This window comes from Babylonia areolata, chromosome 6, assembly GCF_041734735.1.
Source record: "Babylonia areolata isolate BAREFJ2019XMU chromosome 6, ASM4173473v1, whole genome shotgun sequence".
NCBI classification, from domain to species: Eukaryota; Metazoa; Mollusca; class Gastropoda; order Neogastropoda; family Buccinidae; genus Babylonia; species Babylonia areolata.
Window position 1 is genome coordinate 9,979,990 of NC_134881.1, and position 19,559 is coordinate 9,999,548.

General features: G+C 44.5%; 1 protein-coding gene across 4 annotated transcripts in view; it reads right to left on the minus strand.

The window, feature by feature from the left end:
• Positions 1-393: 393 nt before the first annotated feature.
• LOC143282718 (protein mono-ADP-ribosyltransferase PARP4-like) overlaps positions 394-19,559 on the minus strand; it is a 91,127-nt gene continuing 71,961 nt past the window's right edge. For all 4 annotated transcript variants that reach the window (XM_076588437.1, XM_076588436.1, XM_076588435.1 and 1 more), the window contains 6 exons: positions 17,970-18,014; positions 16,908-16,961; positions 16,179-16,349; positions 10,682-12,051; positions 7,412-7,514; positions 394-4,871 (listed from right to left, as the gene is read on the minus strand). In XM_076588437.1, the coding sequence (XP_076444552.1) occupies positions 4,537-4,871; positions 7,412-7,514; positions 10,682-12,051; positions 16,179-16,349; positions 16,908-16,961; positions 17,970-18,014 (2,078 nt within the window). In that variant the 3' untranslated portion in view covers positions 394-4,536. The remainder of the gene's footprint in view (positions 4,872-7,411; positions 7,515-10,681; positions 12,052-16,178; positions 16,350-16,907; positions 16,962-17,969; positions 18,015-19,559) is intronic.

Here is a 19,559-nt window from a genome sequence, read left to right on the forward strand (position 1 = left end):
ATATATCCTGTTTGAAAGTAATTTTGGGTTTATCAAAAGTATAGTTTACGTTTCAAAAGAACCCCCCCCCCCCCACCCCTCTACACACAAACACACACCCAAAAAAAAAAGATTTAAAAGTATGTTCACATATCAAAAATCAGTCACACAAGTGTAACCAAAAAACCACCGGGGGCTGGGAGGAAAAAATCTTGACATCATTATCTATTTGACTAATAATCAGGAAAAAATCTTGACATCATTATCTATTTGACTTAATCAGAAGAAAAATCTTGACATCATTATCTATTTGACTAATAATCAGAAGAAAAATCTTGACATCATTATCTATTTGACTAATAATCAGAAGAAAAATCTTGACATCACTATCTATTTGACTAATAATCAGGGGGGAAAAATCTTGACATCATTATCTATTTGACTAATAATCAGGAAAAAATCTTGACATCATTATCTATTTGACTTAATCAGAAAAAAAATCTTGACATCATTATCTATTTGACTAATAATCAGGGGAAAAAATCTTGACATCACTATCTATCTGACTAATAATCAGAAAAAAATCTTGACATCATTATCTATTTGACTAATAATCAGGGAAAAAAATCTTGACATCACTATCTATTTGACTAATAATCAGGGGGGGGGGAAATCTTGACATAATTATCTATTTGACTAATAATCAGGAAAAAAAAATCTTGACATCATTATCTATTTGACTAATAATCAGGAAAAAAATCTTGACATTATTATCTATTTGACTAATAATCGGGGGAAAAAATCTTGACATCATTATCTATTTGACTAATAATCAGAAAAAAAAATCCTGACATCATTATCTATTTGACTAATAATCGGGGGAAAAAATCCTGACATCATTATCTATTTGACTAATAATCAATGTACATCCTAGAAATGTAACTTGTACTCGTTTCAAAAGGTCCGAGTATAAAATCAGAAGCTTACAACTTGATTCAAAATGTATACAATGCAACAAATGTCACAATCTTTTACAACATGGTTTTTTTTTTGGTTTTCTCTCATCTCTCTGAAGGCAACAGTAAAAATATGAACATCTAAAATGGCACACTTTATACTGAAAAGTCAAATTCAAATACTCCTGGTTAGAAAACACCACAAATTGTAAGCATAAAAATGTGGCTCTGCAAATTTGAATTTATACACTCAGAACACAGAAATTAAACTTTAATTTCATACAAAAGATACATACCAACAAATGGACATCTGCAATCACAGGGGTACAACAAAGGGAATAAAATCAACCTCATCACCAAAGTTCTTGAATATGAGAGACAGAAGGAATAACACAACAGACAGCTTGATATTTATGAACATGACTCTCAAGATGGAAGCACGCCCGCACAGTAAGAAAGGCAAAAATCAGCAACATTTCTTTTCTCTCTCTCTCTCAATTCACAATGAAAAGCAGTAACCACGATAACTGCGTCAAAAAACTGCGCCAGTAAGGCAAGACATAATACAACACCCTCTGCTTTCCCCTCAAACCACGAAAAGATAATAATCTTCAACGCAAGTGTTGGCGCCCTGTAAGGATCAAAGACTTGCAGACTAGCAGCTGAACACTGACCAAACTCCAGACCTTCACCATCAACAGATCTCTAAGAAACACTCTGAGTATAAGATGGCCAGAAACAACCTTAAACACCAACCTATAGGTTGGGGGGGGGGGGGGGGGGGGGGGACAACCAAAAAACCCACCACCAGATTCCTATCAGCAAGTAAATCATGAAAAAGAAATGGGAGGTGGATTGGCCACCCCCTGCACAAACAGCACCACCAGACGAGCACCAGAGTGGAACCTTCAAGGGAAAAGAAAAGTGGGCAGACCAAAGCGGACACAGAGAAGACACACACAAGATGAGTTCCAATTTCAGTTTCTCAAGGAAGTCCAAGATAACTCACTGACGCTCCAAAACCATGCAAGAACAAAAATGAAAGTCACAGTTTCTTGTTTATGCTCTGTGTGTGTGTGTGTGATTCTGCTTATCAGTTTCAAATATAAAATATATTACAGAAACCATACAAAGCAGTAACAATCATAAAAAATACAGAATACATACAAAGCAGTAAGCATAAAGCAGCAACAATCGTAAAATGTATCACAGAATATATACAAAGCAGTAATAATCATAAAATACACCACAGAATCTATACAAAGCAGTAACAATCATAAAATACACCACAGAATGTATACAAGCAGTAACAATCATAAAATGCATCACAGAATCTATACAAAGCAGTAACAATCATAAAATACACCACAGAATCTATACAAAGCAGTAACAATCATAAAATACACCACAGAATCTATACAAAGCAGTAACAATCATAACATACACCACAGAATGTATACAAAGAAGCAACACTCGTAAAATACATCCCAGAATGCATACAAACACAAGAAACTGTTTAACATACAACAGCAAGAAACTCTCAACTATCTTCAGTGTGCACGGGTCATACCTGACTGATGACAACATGTATATGAAGTGAACATACGAAATTTAAGCTGATCAACCAATCCATGATATTCATGGACAACCCATCAACAATCTCAACATGGACAACCCATAAACAATCTCAACATTTTTAACACAAGGTTAGTATTTCTTTTGGGGGATTAGGCTCATGAAAACACGCAAGTAAAACTGCCAAGCAGGACAAAGGTGCAAACAGCATACAGCCAGCAAGACAGCAATGAGTGCTCATTATAATCCATGCTACCAAAACATTATCTGTGAAGCACTGATCCATAAAAAGCCAGATATACACATATAAAATAATAATCTCTGCTCCTTAAACCACTGACAAATGTCAGGCAAATGGACTTTTGTCCTGAAGTAGGATCTCAAATTACTCGGTCCATATCAAAATGGCAGACCAATCTAACAATAACTCCAACTTCTATCATTTCATTAATCAAAAAAATTCTACAAACTCCAAACTGTTTCCAAAAACCATAAAGTAAATTGTCAACAAACCAAATTACCAGTACAAGCATTACTCACAGCCCCCAATGTTTCAGGGTTCACTTTATATTCATGGAGCAGAACACAATCCCACTGAGCCAGTGTATTAGTCACAGAATCCAAGTATACCATAAATCAAGCATTCAACTAAGTCCGAAAAATAGATGCTAGTTTGACACTCACAGCCCCCATGGTACTGTCTTGACCGTCTGGCTCTCCTGGCCTGCTTCAGGGATGGAAAAGAAAGAAACCCCACTTGCCTATTCATTTTATCCTCTTCACAAGCTGGCGCTGTATGCAAACTATCTTCTAACCCAGAACGTTTCCAATTGGCTGAAGTTAACAGACCAATCTGGGACCTAGACTTGCACATCAGCACTTTTCTCACAGAACCCAGCATTGTCAAGGAGAAGGGGAGGGGAGGGGGGGGGGTGATGAAAAGAGGAAGGGAAGGAGGAGGAAAGATCGCCCAGCCCTGATTCTGTTCTAAACAGCTCATGATAAACACACCACACCATGTGGTGACCATTGAGGCAGATGCCACCCTGCCAGAGATCGACATGGGGGGTAAGGAGGGGGGTTGGGGGGGGGTGAGGGGGGGACGGGGTTGAGGGTGATGGGAGTGGAAGGGAAAAGGGCAGGGGGTGTATAGGAAGAGAATGGTCAGAGGAGATACCATCTTTACTTAGTATTTCTTGATAACTTGCTCCCTCTGTACTTGGCCAAGGGAAGGGGGGAAAGGGAGAGAGGGTATGGGGAGGGGTGTTGGTGGGGATAGATGCCATGAAAGGGGGGTGGGGGAGAAGAGTAGGGAGGTAGGAAGGAGGGGTCCATCAGTGCACAGTGTGTCTGAGAAAATCCCATGCTTCCACCATAGGCGCCTGACACACTATAACACATGTATGACCGTTTTTACCCCACCATGTTGGCAGCCATACTCTGTTTTTGGGGGTGTGCATGCCAGGTATATTCTTGTTTCCATAACCCATCGAACGCTGACATGGATAACATGATCTTTAACATGCATATTTGATCTTCTGCTTGCGTATACACACAAAGGGGGTTCAGGCACTAGCAGGTCTGCACATATGTTGACCTGGGAAATCAGAAAAATCTCCATCCTTTACCCACCAGGCGCCGTCACCGTGATTCAAACCCGGGACCCTCAGATTGAAAGCCCAATGCTTTAACCACTTGGCTATTGTGCCCATCAGACTGATACATATACTACAAAAAAAAAAAAAAAAAAAAAAAATGTCTAAGCTTCTAATAAACCCACCTCAATGGGTTTGTTAGCTGAACACTTTTGACAGCCTGCTGCTTCATCTCACAGCTCCACCACCAATCAACAACCCCTGACCCCCAATCTCCCCACACCCTGTAAATCACCCCAAGTACTTTCCCACAAAACGTCACCCAGTCTGGAACCAGTTACAGGGAGACAAATCTGGATACTGTTCACAACCTACCACTTCATCTCATAGCTCCACCACACATCAACAACCCATCACCCGCCACCCCCTGTTTAAATCACCCCAAGGACTTTCCCACAAAACGTGGCCCAGTCCGGAGCCAGTTCCAGGGAGGAGCAGGCCAGGGGGCGCCGGTTGTTGGCGGCTCGGCACCATCTGACAGCTCGGAGGTCGGGCGCCAGGGTCGTTCCCAAAACGGTAACATCACGCTCCAGGTCTCTGCCGGACAGCAGAGTTTTCACTTGGTGGACAGCCTCTTCGCCGCATCTTTTGTCGTCTGCTGCACTGTCGTCATTGTCATCGTCTTTGCCATTGCCCAACAACAGGACGGTGAGAACCACCAGCAGTGTCGCCACCAGCTGCATCAGCTCGTCCGATGCTGCCAGACCTGTGTTTGACGAGGGAGGGAGAGAGGGAAATTAAATACACTGATGATGTGTTGCAAGGGAGGGAATTCAGTCAACTTTTAAAAACTTTAAACTGCACTTGTGACTGATGTTGTCTTCAGTTGCTTTGAAGACACTACGAGTCAAAGTACTCAACTTCTTTTCTCCCAAGTGGGTTCATAATTTTTTCCTCTTGTTTTTTGTATCCTGTTTTGAAAGAACCCAGGCAGTCAAACCCTTTTTTATACCCCAACATTGATATGTTGCAAGGGAGGGAATTCAATCAACTGTGATATGTTGCAAGGGAGGCAACTCCATCAACTGTGATGTGTTGCCACAAAGGGAGTGATGTGATGCTAGGAAGGGAATTCAGTCAACTGTGATGTGTTGCCAGGTGGGGATTCATTCAGCTGTGACGTGTTGCCAGGTAGGGATTCAATTAACTGTGATGTGTTGCCAGGTAGGGATTCAATTAACTGTGATGTGTTGCCAGGTAGGGGATTCAATCAACTGTGATGTGTTGCCAGGTGGGGATTCAATCAACTGTGATGTGTTGCCAGGTAGGGGATTCAATCAACTGTGACGTGTTGCCAGGTAAGGATTCAATCAACTGATGTGTTGCAAAGAAGGGAGGTCGGTCAACTGTGATGTGTTGCCAGGTAGGGATTCAATCAACTGTGATGTGTTGCCAGGTAGGGATTCAATCAACTGTGATGTGTTGCCAGGTGGGGATTCAATCAACTGTGATGTGTTGCCAGGTAGGGGATTCAATCAGCTGTGATGTGCTGCCAGGAGGGAAATTCAACAGTGATACATTGTAAGGAAGGAAATTCAATCAACAGTGATGCACTGTAAGGAAGGAAATTCAATCAACAGTGACGCATTGTAAGGAAGGAAATTCAATCAACTGTGACGCATTGTAAGGAAGAAAATTCAATCAACTGTGATGCACTGTAAGGAAGGAAATTCAATCAACTGTGACGCATTGTAAGGAAGGAAATTCAATCAACAGTGATGCACTGTAAGGAAGAAAATTCAATCAACTGTGATGCACTGTAAGGAAGGAAATTCAATCAACTGTGATGCACTGTAAGGAAGGAAATTCAATCAACTGTGATGCACTGTAAGGAAGGAAATTCAATCAACTGTGATGCACTGTAAGGAAGGAAATTCAATCAACAGTGATGCACTGTAAGGAAGGAAATTCAATCAACTGTGACGCATTGTAAGGAAGGAAATTCAATCAACTGTGACGCATTGTAAGGAAGGAAATTCAATCAACAGTGATGCACTGTAAGGAAGAAAATTCAATCAACTGTGATGCACTATAAGGAAGAAACTTCAATCAACTGTGATGCATTGTAAGGAAGGAAATTCAATCAACTGTGATGCACTGTAAGGAAGGAAATTCAATCAACTGTGATGCATTGTAAGGAAGGAAATTCAATCAACAGTGATGCATTGTAAGGAAGGAAATTCAATCAACAGTGATGCACTGTAAGGAAGGAAATGCAATCAACTCTGACACATTGTAAGGAAGGAAATTCACACACATAGACACACACATGCACACACAAACACACACACACACACACACACACACACACACACACACACACACACAAACACAAACACACATACACACACACAAACACACATACACACACGCACACAAACACACACAGACATGCAAACACACACACACACACACACACACACACACACACATCTATTGATTGATTGATTGATTGATGTGGATACTTATATAGCGCCTATCCTCGGTCAGAGACCAAGCTCTAAGCGCTTTACATACAAGGGGACATTTGCACCACAGGCTGCCTACCTGGGTAGAGCCGACTGACGGCTGCCACTGGGCGCTCATCATTCGTTTCCTGTGTCGTTCAATCAGATTTCAGACGCACACGCATGCACACTCAGACAAACATGTAACATTTTACGTGTATGACCGTTTTTATTTATTTACCCCGCCATGTAGGCAGCCATACTCCGTTTTCGGGGGTGTGCATGCTGGGTATATTCTTGTTTCCATAACCCACCGAACGCTGACATGGATTACAGGATCTTTAACGTGCGTATTTGATCTTCTGCTTGCATATACACACGAAGGGGGTTCAGGCACTAGCAGGTCTGCACATATGTTGACCTGGGAGATCGGAAAAATCTCCACCCTTTACCCACCAGGTGCACCGAGATTCGAACCCAGGACCCTCAGATTGAAAGTCCAGCGCTTTAACCATTCAGCTATTGCACCCGTCTATTCTTATATCTTTCTTTCCTTTCTGCCTTTCTTTCTTTCTATCTCTACCTGACTACCTGTATTTGTATCTCTACCTGACTACCCGTATATGTCCATATCTGTGCGTTTTACGGGTTTATCTTAGTGTTTTTTTTGTGCCTGTGAAAGTTTTGTGCTGACGCGGTTGAGCATTTGCATGGTTTGACAGCCTTGATATGGCCCTGTGCAGTCGGCTGGACTGTAAGCAACAAGAACAAGAACAATGCCAGACTGTCTTCTGCTCACCCAGGGATTTCAGGCCACTTGCAAGCAGCAGCTTCCTGCACTTTTCCACGTCCACGTGCAGGCGGGACTCCAGCGAGGCATCCAGATCGGTGTGATCCGTCTCCTGGTTTACCAGACAATGCCAAATCAGACAGTAAGAAGCACAAGTACACGCACACACAGGCACACACACACACACACACACGCACACACACAGAGGCACACAAATACACACACACACACACACACACACACACACTATTCTAGTATCACTCTTACTGAAAATACATAAAAAATCAATGAACATAAACACAATCTCTCGCACGTGCACACACACACACACACACACATAGACACACACACACACACACACACACACACACACCAATCAATCATCCTTCACACAAGTTGTGAGTCCGGGATAGGCCCTCAAAACCTCAGATCACCACACTGAATTTATGTGGTCAGGCATTTGCTGCTTTTTTTTTTTTCCTTCAGATATATATATGCAGATGTGGTACAGCAAGATATATATATATATATATATATATATATATATATATATATATATATGTATGTATGTGTGTGTGTGTGTGTGAATTTGTCCACTTGCTCTCACACGATGAAACTGAAACTGTGAACTCCCATTCATGTATAAAAATTTAAAAATTTTGTTTGTTTCTTTTTTTATCTTTTTTTTTTCAATCGATTAACTCTAGATTTTGTGCATGCCTCAAAAATCTATGTGGGGATTTTTTTTGTGTGTGGGTGTGTGTGCTTTTCTTACTGTTTCAGTCAATTATTGGACAAACACATACCTTGCAAGTACACATACAGCAACTCCTTTTTCGACTTAGTGGGTCTCCTATGACTTGTTCAAACTGCTATTTAGGCAGTCACTCAGTTTTCCAAGGGTGTCTACACTTGCTCATTGTCCAGTGATGGCTTGTCTTACTAAAGGCTTTACCGTATTCACACAGCTTAACTTTTGTTTCTATTTCTTTGATTAGAAAATATGGTACAGGTGAAAGCATAGTGTTTATGAGTAAATCATGCAATATGTGTGCATCAGTAATACAATGTATCAATAAATAACCTGAACTCTTTCCATACGAACGGCGAAAGAGACAACGTCAACAGCGTTTCACCACAATTACCATTATCAAAATATTGCAAGCGGAAGGCTCTTATACTGAAGACGTGAATGTTGACAAAGAATACCACAATTCTGACGACGGAAGCTAAAGGTTGGGTCATTCAGACACCCACTGGACATCCGAGGGGTCTGTGTAGAGGAGAAGAGAGGACTGGCCGAACTGAGTGAGTTAAAATATCATCCTTAAACTTACAGTGTTTGGCCTCTTTTCAAAAACTCGGAAGACGTTTTTCAGTACTTAAGACAGAAACAATATTCAATATACTTTTTTTACGGAAAACAACAACAACAACAACAACAACAATAACAACACCAACACCATCACCACCACCAACAACACCACCACCACCACCACCACCAACAACAACAACAACAACAACAACAACAACAACAACAACAACAACACCATCACCACCACCAACAACACCAACACCACCACCACCGCCACCATCACCACCACCACCAACAACAACACCAACACCATCACCACCACCAACAACAACACCACCGCCACCATCACCACCACTACCAACAACAACAACAACAACACCAACAATAACAACACCAACACCATCACCACCGCCACCACCAACAACACCACCACCACCTCCACCATCACCACCACCACCACCAACAACAACAACACCAACACCATCACCACCACCAACAACAACACCACCGCCACCATCACCACCACTACCAACAACAACAACACCAACAATAACAACACCACCACCATCTCCACCATCACCACCACCACCACCACCATCACCACCACTACCAACAACAACAACACCAACAATAACAACACCAACACCATCACCACCGCCACCACCAACAACACCACCACCACCTCCACCATCACCACCACCACCACCAACAACAACACCAACAATAACAACACCAACGACATCACCACCACCAACAACACCATCACCACCACCACCACCAACAACAACAACACCATCACCACCACCAACAACAACACCACCGCCACCATCACCACCACTACCAACAACAACAACAACACCAACAATAACAACACCAACACCATCACCACCACCAACAACACCACCACCACCACCGCCACCGCCACCATCACCACCACCAACAACAACAATAACAACACCAACACCATCACCACCTCCACCATCACCACCACCACCACCACCACCACCACCAACAACAACAACAACAACAACACCACCAACAATAACAACACCAACACCATCACCACCACCAACAACACCACCGCCACCATCACCACCACCACCACTACCACCAACAACAACAATAACAACACCAGCACCATCACCAACACCACCACCACCGCCACCATCACCACCACCACCAACAACAACAACAACACCAACACCATCACCACCACCAACAACACCACCACCGCCACCATCACCACCACTACCAACAACAACAACAACAACACCAACAATAACAACACCAACACCATCACCACCAACAACAACACCACCACCACCACCACCACCGCCACCGCCACCATCACCACCACCAACAACAACAATAACAACACCAACACCATCACCACCGCCACCACCAACAACACCACCACCACCTCCACCATCACCACCACCACCAACAACAACAACAACACCATCACCACCACCAACAACACCACCACCGCCACCATCACCACCACTACCAACAACAACAACAACAACACCAACAATAACAACACCAACACCATCACCACCAACAACAACAACACCACCACCACCACCACCACCACCGCCACCGCCACCATCACCACCACCAACAACAACAATAACACCAACACCATCACCACCGCCACCACCAACAACACCACCACCATCTCCACCATCACCACCACCACCACCACCATCACCACCACTACCAACAACAACAACACCAACAATAACAACACCAACACCATCACCACCGCCACCACCAACAACACCACCACCACCTCCACCATCACCACCACTACCACCAACAACAACAATAACAACACCAGCACCATCACCACCACCAACAACACCAACACCAACACCACCGCCACCATCACCACCACTACCAACAACAACAACAACAACAACAACATTGAAAACAACGCAGTGCAGCGGACAACTGATCCTCACCGCCAGCAGCAGCAGCAGATGCTCCAGCTCCTCCCTCACTCGCCGCTTCCAGACCCCGAGCTCCAAAATCCGGCGGCTGACCACTGCTCCCCCCTCAGTCCTTATCTCCCCTTTCTCTGAATCCACCACGTTTGTCTGCCGTGGTCTTCTTTCTTGCCTCTTTCTTCCGGCCCGTGAAATACACGAGTATGTAACCTCTTCTTCAGGCTGAGCGACTGCCTTGCGCAGCTGGTACATTACAGGGCCATGAAAACCCTTACCACCGGATGCAGTATCAGAAGACATCGGGATGCTCATGGAGTGGGGACGCAATGTCTGACTGGCATGGATCTCTTTCAGAAGGTTCGCTCTTGCCGACCCTTCCCTGTCCGTCTTCTCAACTTCGGGGGCTTGAGCGGAACATCGAAGCCTCCCCAATCTATGGAAAGCCTTTTCAGGATGGAGTGCAGTACCAAGAGACTTCTTGCAGATCTTTTGGGCACCGGGCAGGGACATGGGAATGGATTCTTGGAGTTGTCGTCCACTGGACACAGCCGCACAGCTTTGAAAGGCGAGGACAGGGGGACTCTGTACACTCGGCCCTTGGGCGGCAATGGGAGGAGGAGGAGGAGGTCCTCCGGGTGGGGGTGGAGGTGGGGGTGGGGGTGGTCCCAGGGCATACGAAGAAAATCCGTCGCATGGCGGATGAGGAGGATGGGGGAGAAGCATCGATCCGCAGTAGGTCGGTGGCTGAGGGGGTGGGGGTGGGGGTGGTGGTGGTGGTCCCGCAGCAGCAAGCAGTGAAGGACGGGGAGGGGGAAGAGGAGGAGGAGGGAAGGGAGGCGCCATATCGTGCATCGGTGGTGGAGGGGGTGGGGGTAGTGGTGATCCACTGGCAGCGATTGAAAGAGAGGCAGAAGTAAGAACAGGAGGAAGGGGTGCTGATTCATAGGTTGGTGGTGGAGGAACAGGGGGTGGGGCTTGTCCTTCTGGTGGTGGTGGTGGTGGTGGTGGTGGTGGTCCTCCAGCACCAAATACAGTGTGAACACGATTATCAAATAACAGACGGCGGGTCCGGGATCCGGAGGATGCTGTGATGCTTCGCTGAGGCGGGGGGCCTGATGGGATCGGTATTTCACTACATGCATCTTCATAAAAGTCTTCCGCGTCAGCGCAAAGTAAGTCAGCCTCAAGAGAGTCCATGAGGTACTGTGGTCCAGAGGACAGTGGACGAAGGGCTAGGCCGGCTGCTGGTGGTGAACGAGGGGGTAGGGGGGCTGGGGCTTGTGCTGGCGGTGGTGGTGGAGGAGGTGGTGAGGCATATTGCAGAGCTTGCCCCATTCCGTGGACTTTCTTAGAGAGTGGAGCAGAGCTTGAAGCGAGGCTCCTTCCTGAAAAAACATCAGATGGAACAATGTTTGTGTGAACGTTTTTCGACTGAATACATCTCTCTGTTTGAAAACGCTTTATTTTCAAAGGCAAACTCTTTGTGGGGAATGCATGAACACAATGTCAGCAGTGTCCAGCTGTGCCTAATACGCTCCACAGTGGGGGGGATTGTGTGATGGTGGTTTTTTTGTGTGTTTTGTTTCGTTTTTGTTGTTGTTTGTTGTTGTTTTTTTGTTGGTTTTTTTGTTGGTTTGTGTGTGTGTGTGTGAGTGTGTGTGTGTGTGTGTGTGTGTGTGTGTGTGTGTGTGTGTGTGTGTGTGTGTGTGTGTGTGTGTGTGTGTATTTCTTCTCAAATAAAAATGAATGAATAAATGTATACTGTGACAGTCATCATCTGACAAGAGGTTTCTCACTGGTGGTGGAGATTAAATCTAAACCCATTGAGACTGAAAACGAAAACTGAGTTTCAGTTTCAGTTTCAGTAGCTCAAGGAGGCGTCACTGCGTTCGGACAAATCCATATACGCTACACCACATCTGCCAAGCAGATGCCTGACCAGCAGCGTAACCCAACGCGCTTAGTCAGGCCTTGAGAAATAAAAAAAAGAAAAAAAAGAAAACTGAACATCACTCAAACGCATCACTCAACACATGGCATGCTTGCTGAATGTTCTGACAGGCACAAAACCATTTCAGTCCCATGTTTGAGTTCGAGTCCTGGTCGCGGCACCTGGTGGAGATTTATCCGATCTCCCAGGCCGACAGCCGTGCACATGCAAGTGCCTGAACCCCTTTCAAGTGTATATACGCATGCATTATGTCAAATACATACACTGATAAAGATCGTATAATCCATGCCAACGTTCTGTGAATTATGAAGACAAGAACCTATCCAGTATGCCGACAAACAAAATCACAGTACCGCTGCCCACTTGGCAGAGAGAAAAAAACAACACGGTCAAACAAAGAAAAACCCACCAGTGCATACAAGTGAAAATAACCATTGCAGCCAATCAATGCAGAAGAAGAAAAAGAAGAATTCCATGTACCTGTATTTCTGACTCATTTCTCAAACGGTAAGAGGAGTCATCACTTCTCTACACTTTCACCCATTCAAAACACCACTCATCCTGCTCTCCCATTCAAAACACCACTCGACAGGCGCAATAGCCAAGAGATTAAAGCGTTGGACTTTCAATCTGAGGGTCCCGGGTTCAAATCTCAGTAACAGTGCCTGGTGGGGTAAAGGGTGGAGATTTTTCCAATTTCCCACATCAGCATTATGTGCAGACCTGCTAATGCCTGAACCCCCTTTGTGTGTATTTGCAAGCAGAAGATCAAATACGCACATTAAATCCTGTAATCCATGTCAGCGTTCGGTGGGATATAGAAACAAAAACATACCCAGCATGCACACCCCCGAAAACGGAGTATGGCTGCCTACGTGGCGGGTAAAAACGGTAATACACATAAAAGCTCACTCGTGTATAAACGAGTGAACATGGGAGTTGCAACCCACGAACGAAAAAGAAGAAAACACCACTCATCCTGCCCTCTCTCCCTATTGTTGCTGTGGTTGTGAAAGGAAATTTTCTATCTAAAATTACGTTTAAATAATATACTTACCGTGACCCAACTAGTGCAGACTCCAGCAGGGGTCTGACATTCCTGTCCTGTGCAAACTACTATCCGCCTATGCGGAGAAAATGAAAGCAACTACGGCCGATAACCTCCCGGAAGTAGGTAACCTCCCCTTTGTCCTGCTAGCTAGCGCCATCTTTTTCCGGCAGCCATCTCGACACCTGTTCCTGTGCACTGCATACGGCTAAGTTTTTTCGTATTTTCTATCTATCGATTCTTTGGCGCCCTTGTTGTTTGTCTAATTATGTCTTCAACCAGGTCGCATAATTATGCGACTCGATTGGGCGATCGGGCTAAAATTAAGGCACGATCGCAATCACAAATGTTACAGCTGTCTTCTTTTTTTTCTCTCTTTTTCATTTGGAGTTTTGTTTATATTCATGTCTGAAAAGTACAAACATAAGGCTGTGAGCAAACATGTACATTTCTAATATAAGTATGCTTGTGTATGTACATGTGTGCCTATAAACGTACCAACAAGTCTATAAATATACCACACTCTTATAAACATACATAAAAATATGAATAAAAAACATAAGAGTAATTATCAAAAAATACAAATTCACACACATACACAGACACAACCCTAAAACGACAACAGTTAAGAAAGATTCACACACCACACACACAAAGAAAGACAACAAAAGAGGACAACAAAAAGCAGACAGACACAAAGACACGCAATCTCTAAGCACTCCTCAGAGCCACACAGCCACACCCATGTTTACCTACCACACTCCCAGTGCCAGCCTGGAGACCACGCTAAACAGAGATGCCATCCCCTGTCAAGTGTTTGTAGGAACAATCAGGAAATTTGGTAGGAACATTTTAAATTTGGTAGGAATACTCTGACCCCGAGCCACAAACCATATAATCATGTGACCTGGTTGAAGACATAATTTGACAAAAATCAAGAACGCCAGAGAATCGACAGACAGACAGAAAATATGAAAAAAAAAAATTTAGCCGAATGAAGAGCACAGGAACAGGAGTCATAATGGCTGCCGGAAAAAGAGGGCTCTAGACAGGGGGGCAAAGGGGAGGTTACCTACTTCCGGGAGGTTATCAGCTGTAGCTACTTTCATTTTCTCCACATAGGCAGACAGTAGTTTGCACAGGACAGCAATGTCAGACCCCTGCCGGAGTTTGCACTTGTGGGTCACAGTTAAGTATGTGTAATTAAATGTACATTTTGTCTACAAGGCATACAAACACTTGATTTAGCCACATTCTCTCTTGTTCAGGCAAACGATTAAGCTGATTGGCCCACTCAGTGCTGTTCCAATGTAAACACACACAGTGATCACACATCATAACGTGAGACCAAAGTTAGTCGTGACTGCCCTGGCCTCATGATCGATAAGTCTTTAGCATTTGGGTAATGTTACGACAGGAAAGCATGTGACCATGCTATGCAGCTGAAAATGAACTCCGTTGGCATGACGTCAGAACAAACTGCAATCGAGCGTTAACAAAATACGGCAAAATCGTAACAGTTGGCATCTCTGACTAAACCAGAGGAGACCCAGCACTGCCCTTGCGTCACTTTGGTGTGTTCGGTGGTGTCTGTTGTGGCTCAACATGAGCAAGACACCACCTATTAAGCCCCTAACTGACTACAATAATTGATAACTCATGGAGCAGATGAATGGGGGAGCATCTCCTCCAGAGTGGAGACCTCAAGAACGTACTTCCCTCTAACCACACGCCGATACAGAATACTTTCTCAAAGACACAGCACTAGCGTGGAAATGGTGGGAGAAATTTTAACAGGCCATCATGAGGGCAGGGCATGAAAGGTCACAGAATTTGGGGCTTTTTTGTTTGTTTTCTTCTTCTTTATCCGATGATAAATGATAAAGATGATGAGGATGACACTGCCGCTATGGAGGTTGGTTTCGGTTTGGGGACTATTTGTATTTGTTTTGTATTTGTATTTCTTTTTATCACAACAGATTTCTCTGTGTGAAATTCAGGCTGCTCTCCCCAGGGAGAGCCCGTTGCTACACTACAGCCCTACCCAATTTTTTGTATTTTTTCCTGCGTGCAGTTTTATTTGTTTTTCCTATCGAAGTGGATTTTTCTACAGAATTTTGCCAGGAACAACCCTTTTGTTGCCGTGGGTTCTTTTATGTGCGCTAAGTGCATGCTGCACACGGGACCTCGGTTTATCGTCTCATCCGAATGACTAGCATCCAGACCACCACTCAAGGTCTATTGGAGGGGGAGAAAATATCGGCGGCTGAGCCGTGATTCGAACCAGCGTGCTCAGATTCTCTCGCTTCCTAGGCCGACGTGTTACCTCTAGGCCATCACTCCACATGACGGAACTCGACCTTTCCTCTCGTAACACATCAAGGGTGCAGTGTTTGTCAGTGAATTTGGGCATCACTCACAAAGATGCATGACCCTCGACCGTGTGGTCCCAGTCTTCCTATTCAAACCCACACAACCCTCAATGAGACGGCCGGGGGCCAAAAACTCCCTACCTGTAACTGAGCTTGAACGAGCTGCAAACACTACAGGTTTCGTGGTGGTCATCATTTCTTCTTGAAAGCCAGCTTGGTTCTCAAATGTCGGGACACCTGACATCAGTGCAAGAGGTTCTGGTATCAGCACTGATTGTCTTGTGTCAGCTTTCATATCAACTCCTGCAGCATCTGCCAACAAGTGCAAAAGTGTAACAAAATCATCGTGTCAAGGTACAAATTGTGAACATTCAGCTTGAAAGATTTTCAGCGGCACCTTTTCCTCTGAGCAAATAGCACACTTGTCGATTAAAGGGTCTGTTCCCTTTTTCAATCATTTTAGATTGCTGCATTAAATTACTTATGCAGAAGGTGTAAACTAGTAGATGATTACCGACATGCACTTAATGTATATTTTTGACTGACTCGCTCTCTCTCTCTCTCACACACACACACACACACACACACACAAACAAAAACACACACACTCTTACTTGCATGATGATATATGTGTGTGTAAGCATGTGCGTCTGTATGTGTGCACGTGTCTCCACATGTGTATAGGTGTGTGTGTGTGCACATCTGTGTGCGTAAAGATACAGAGACAGAAAGGACTGGAGATATATAGAGGTTTTTCATTTAATGTAAGTGGGTTCTGTTTTTGTTTTGTTTTATTCTGTTTGGGGTTAATTGTTTTAACCCCACTAAACCTATTTCTGAAATCAGTGATGAAATCAAGACATGGCTCACCTCCACAATCATCGAAAAGGTCAAAGCCCATCTCTTCGCAGCTAGACTCTGATTCTGTAAAAAGAAAAAAGTCAATCAATCAACCAATCAATCAGAAAATGAAGTCATTTATACTTTTTACACACACAAAATCTCAAGGCCCGACTAAGCGCGTTGGGATACGCTGCTGGTCAGGCATCTGCTTGGCTTGTGGTGTAGCGTATATGGATTTGTCCGAACGCAGTGACGCCTCCTTGAGCTACTGAAACTGAAACTGAAACTGAAACACACACACACACACACACATCCAATGTATATCAGAAGATAGGGATGGCTGAACAAAGACAGAAAAGAAGACAGAGAGCGCAAGCAGAAAAGAAAAACAGACAGAGATGAATGAATAAGGGGGACAGTGTGTGTGTTTGTTGAAGGGAGGAGGGAGGGGGCCGGGGAGTGGGGGGGGTGCGATTTGGGTATAAGGAGGGGGGGGGGGGGGCAATCTGCACCATGAAGACAAACGTCTCCCACAGAGAGGATGGATGATGCGGTACACAAGAGATGATGATAGCTCAGTTTTTGTTAGGGGTGAGCTGCATCCCGCACATGTTGAAGACTTAGGTCACAATAAAACACTTTCCCTTCCTTGCCTGTGCATGTGCGTGCGTGCGTGCGTGCGTGAATGTGCGTGTGTGTGTGTGTGTGTGTGTGTGTTCAGATAGCTAGACAGATAGACAGACAGATAGGTAGGTAGATATTGTGAGAGATATGGATAGATACAGATAGTTTACTCAATAGAGGCCATGGCCCCTCATGAAGGGGTGGTGAAAAGAAATATTTCAGATATAATGATTAGAGACATGATATCGTGAGAGAGGGAGACAGAGAGAGAGAGAGAGATGATAGATAGATAGATAGATAGATAAACAGATAGGTAAATAGACAAGTAGGTAGTTAGAGAGGTAGATACAGACATAGATATATACATATATGTTTATGTAAACAACCAAAGTTAGTGAGTTTTATTCTTTCTTTCGGTCTGTTTGTTTTACTCTGTCAAGGATAAAAATCAAGGTTTGGGCGTACCTTCTTCAAGACTGATATTTTCTGCTGCAGTGCAAATCGCTCGATCTGAAAAAATAACATAAAATAACATTTCCAAAAGTCAATGATTATCACACACACACACACACACACACACGCACGCACACACGCACACACACACACACACACACACCACACACACATACACACACACACACACACAAACATTAAAAGATGGGAATGGCTCAAAACCTGAGATTGCAGGCATCAACTGTACACACAAGAGCTACCACAGCAAAACTCCAAACTGTCAGAGGACGACATGACAAGAACATCATTCTGTGTACCAAGAATACAAAACTCTGCTGCCCGCCTCGTACTCAGAAAGAAAAGACCTGACCACATCACTCCTCTTTTGCAACATCTCCACTGGCTCCCTGTCTCACACCGAATAAAGTACAAGATCAGCACTCTATGTTATAGATGTATTCACAAAACTGCCCCTTCCTATCTCTGCAGCTGCCTTCACCTCTACACTCCATCTCGCTCACTATGATCGGCTTCGGATCCACTCTGTTTACACATACCCAGATTCAAACACTCGACTGTTGGCCGCCGTTCTTTCTCTGTCTCTGGACCTCCCAATTGGAATGAACTTCCTCTTTCGCTTCGTCAAGTCTCCACACTCAGCTCTTTCAAGTCAGGCCTTAAAACTCACCTCTTCCCAAAATAGCCTCCCTTGCCTGCCTCTTCCTTGTCTTTAGTTTCTACAGTGTTAGAGTTATGCATGCGTGTGAATGACTGGTGCGAAAGCACTTTGATTTGTCTCTGCACAAGACGGGCGCAATAGCCGAATGGTTAAAGCGTTTGACTTTCAATATGAGGGTCCCGGGTTCAAATCTTGGTGACGGCGCCCGGTGGGTAAAGGGTGGAGATTTTTCCGATCTCCCAGGTCAACATGTGTGCAGACCTGCTAGTGCCTGAACCCCCTTCGTGTGCACACGCAAGCAAAAGATCAAATACGCACGTTAAAGATCCTGTAATCCATGTCAGCGTTCGGTGGGTTATGGAAACAAGTAAATACCCAGCATGCACACCCCCTGAAAGCGGAGTATGGCTGCCTACATGGCGAGGTAAAAACGGTCATGCACGTAAAAGCCCACTCGTGTACATACGAGTGAACGTGGGAGTTGCAGCCCACGAACGCAGAAGAAGAAGAAGAAGTCTCTGCACAAGATTCAGCGCTATATAAATACCATTACTGTTATTATTATTAAGACCCACCCACTGCACTCCCTTGCCTTTCCACTCTCCCTCTGTGCCTGCAACACTAGGACACTCTCAGGCTCAGCAGATATGCAAACAAAGGTCCTGGCAACTGAAATGAAATTATTACAGGAAAATCTTGGGCACCCACTACCCAAATTACTGGACAAGCGAACACATCCGTGGCGATATATGGAGTGATGGCTTAGAGGTAACACGTCCGCCTAGGAAGCAAGAGAATCTGAGCATGCTGGTTCGAATCACAGCTCAGCCGCCATATTTTCTCCCCCTTCCACTAGACCTTGAGTGGTGGTCTGGACGCTAGTCGTTCAGATGAAATGATAAAGCGTGGTCACATGTGTACCA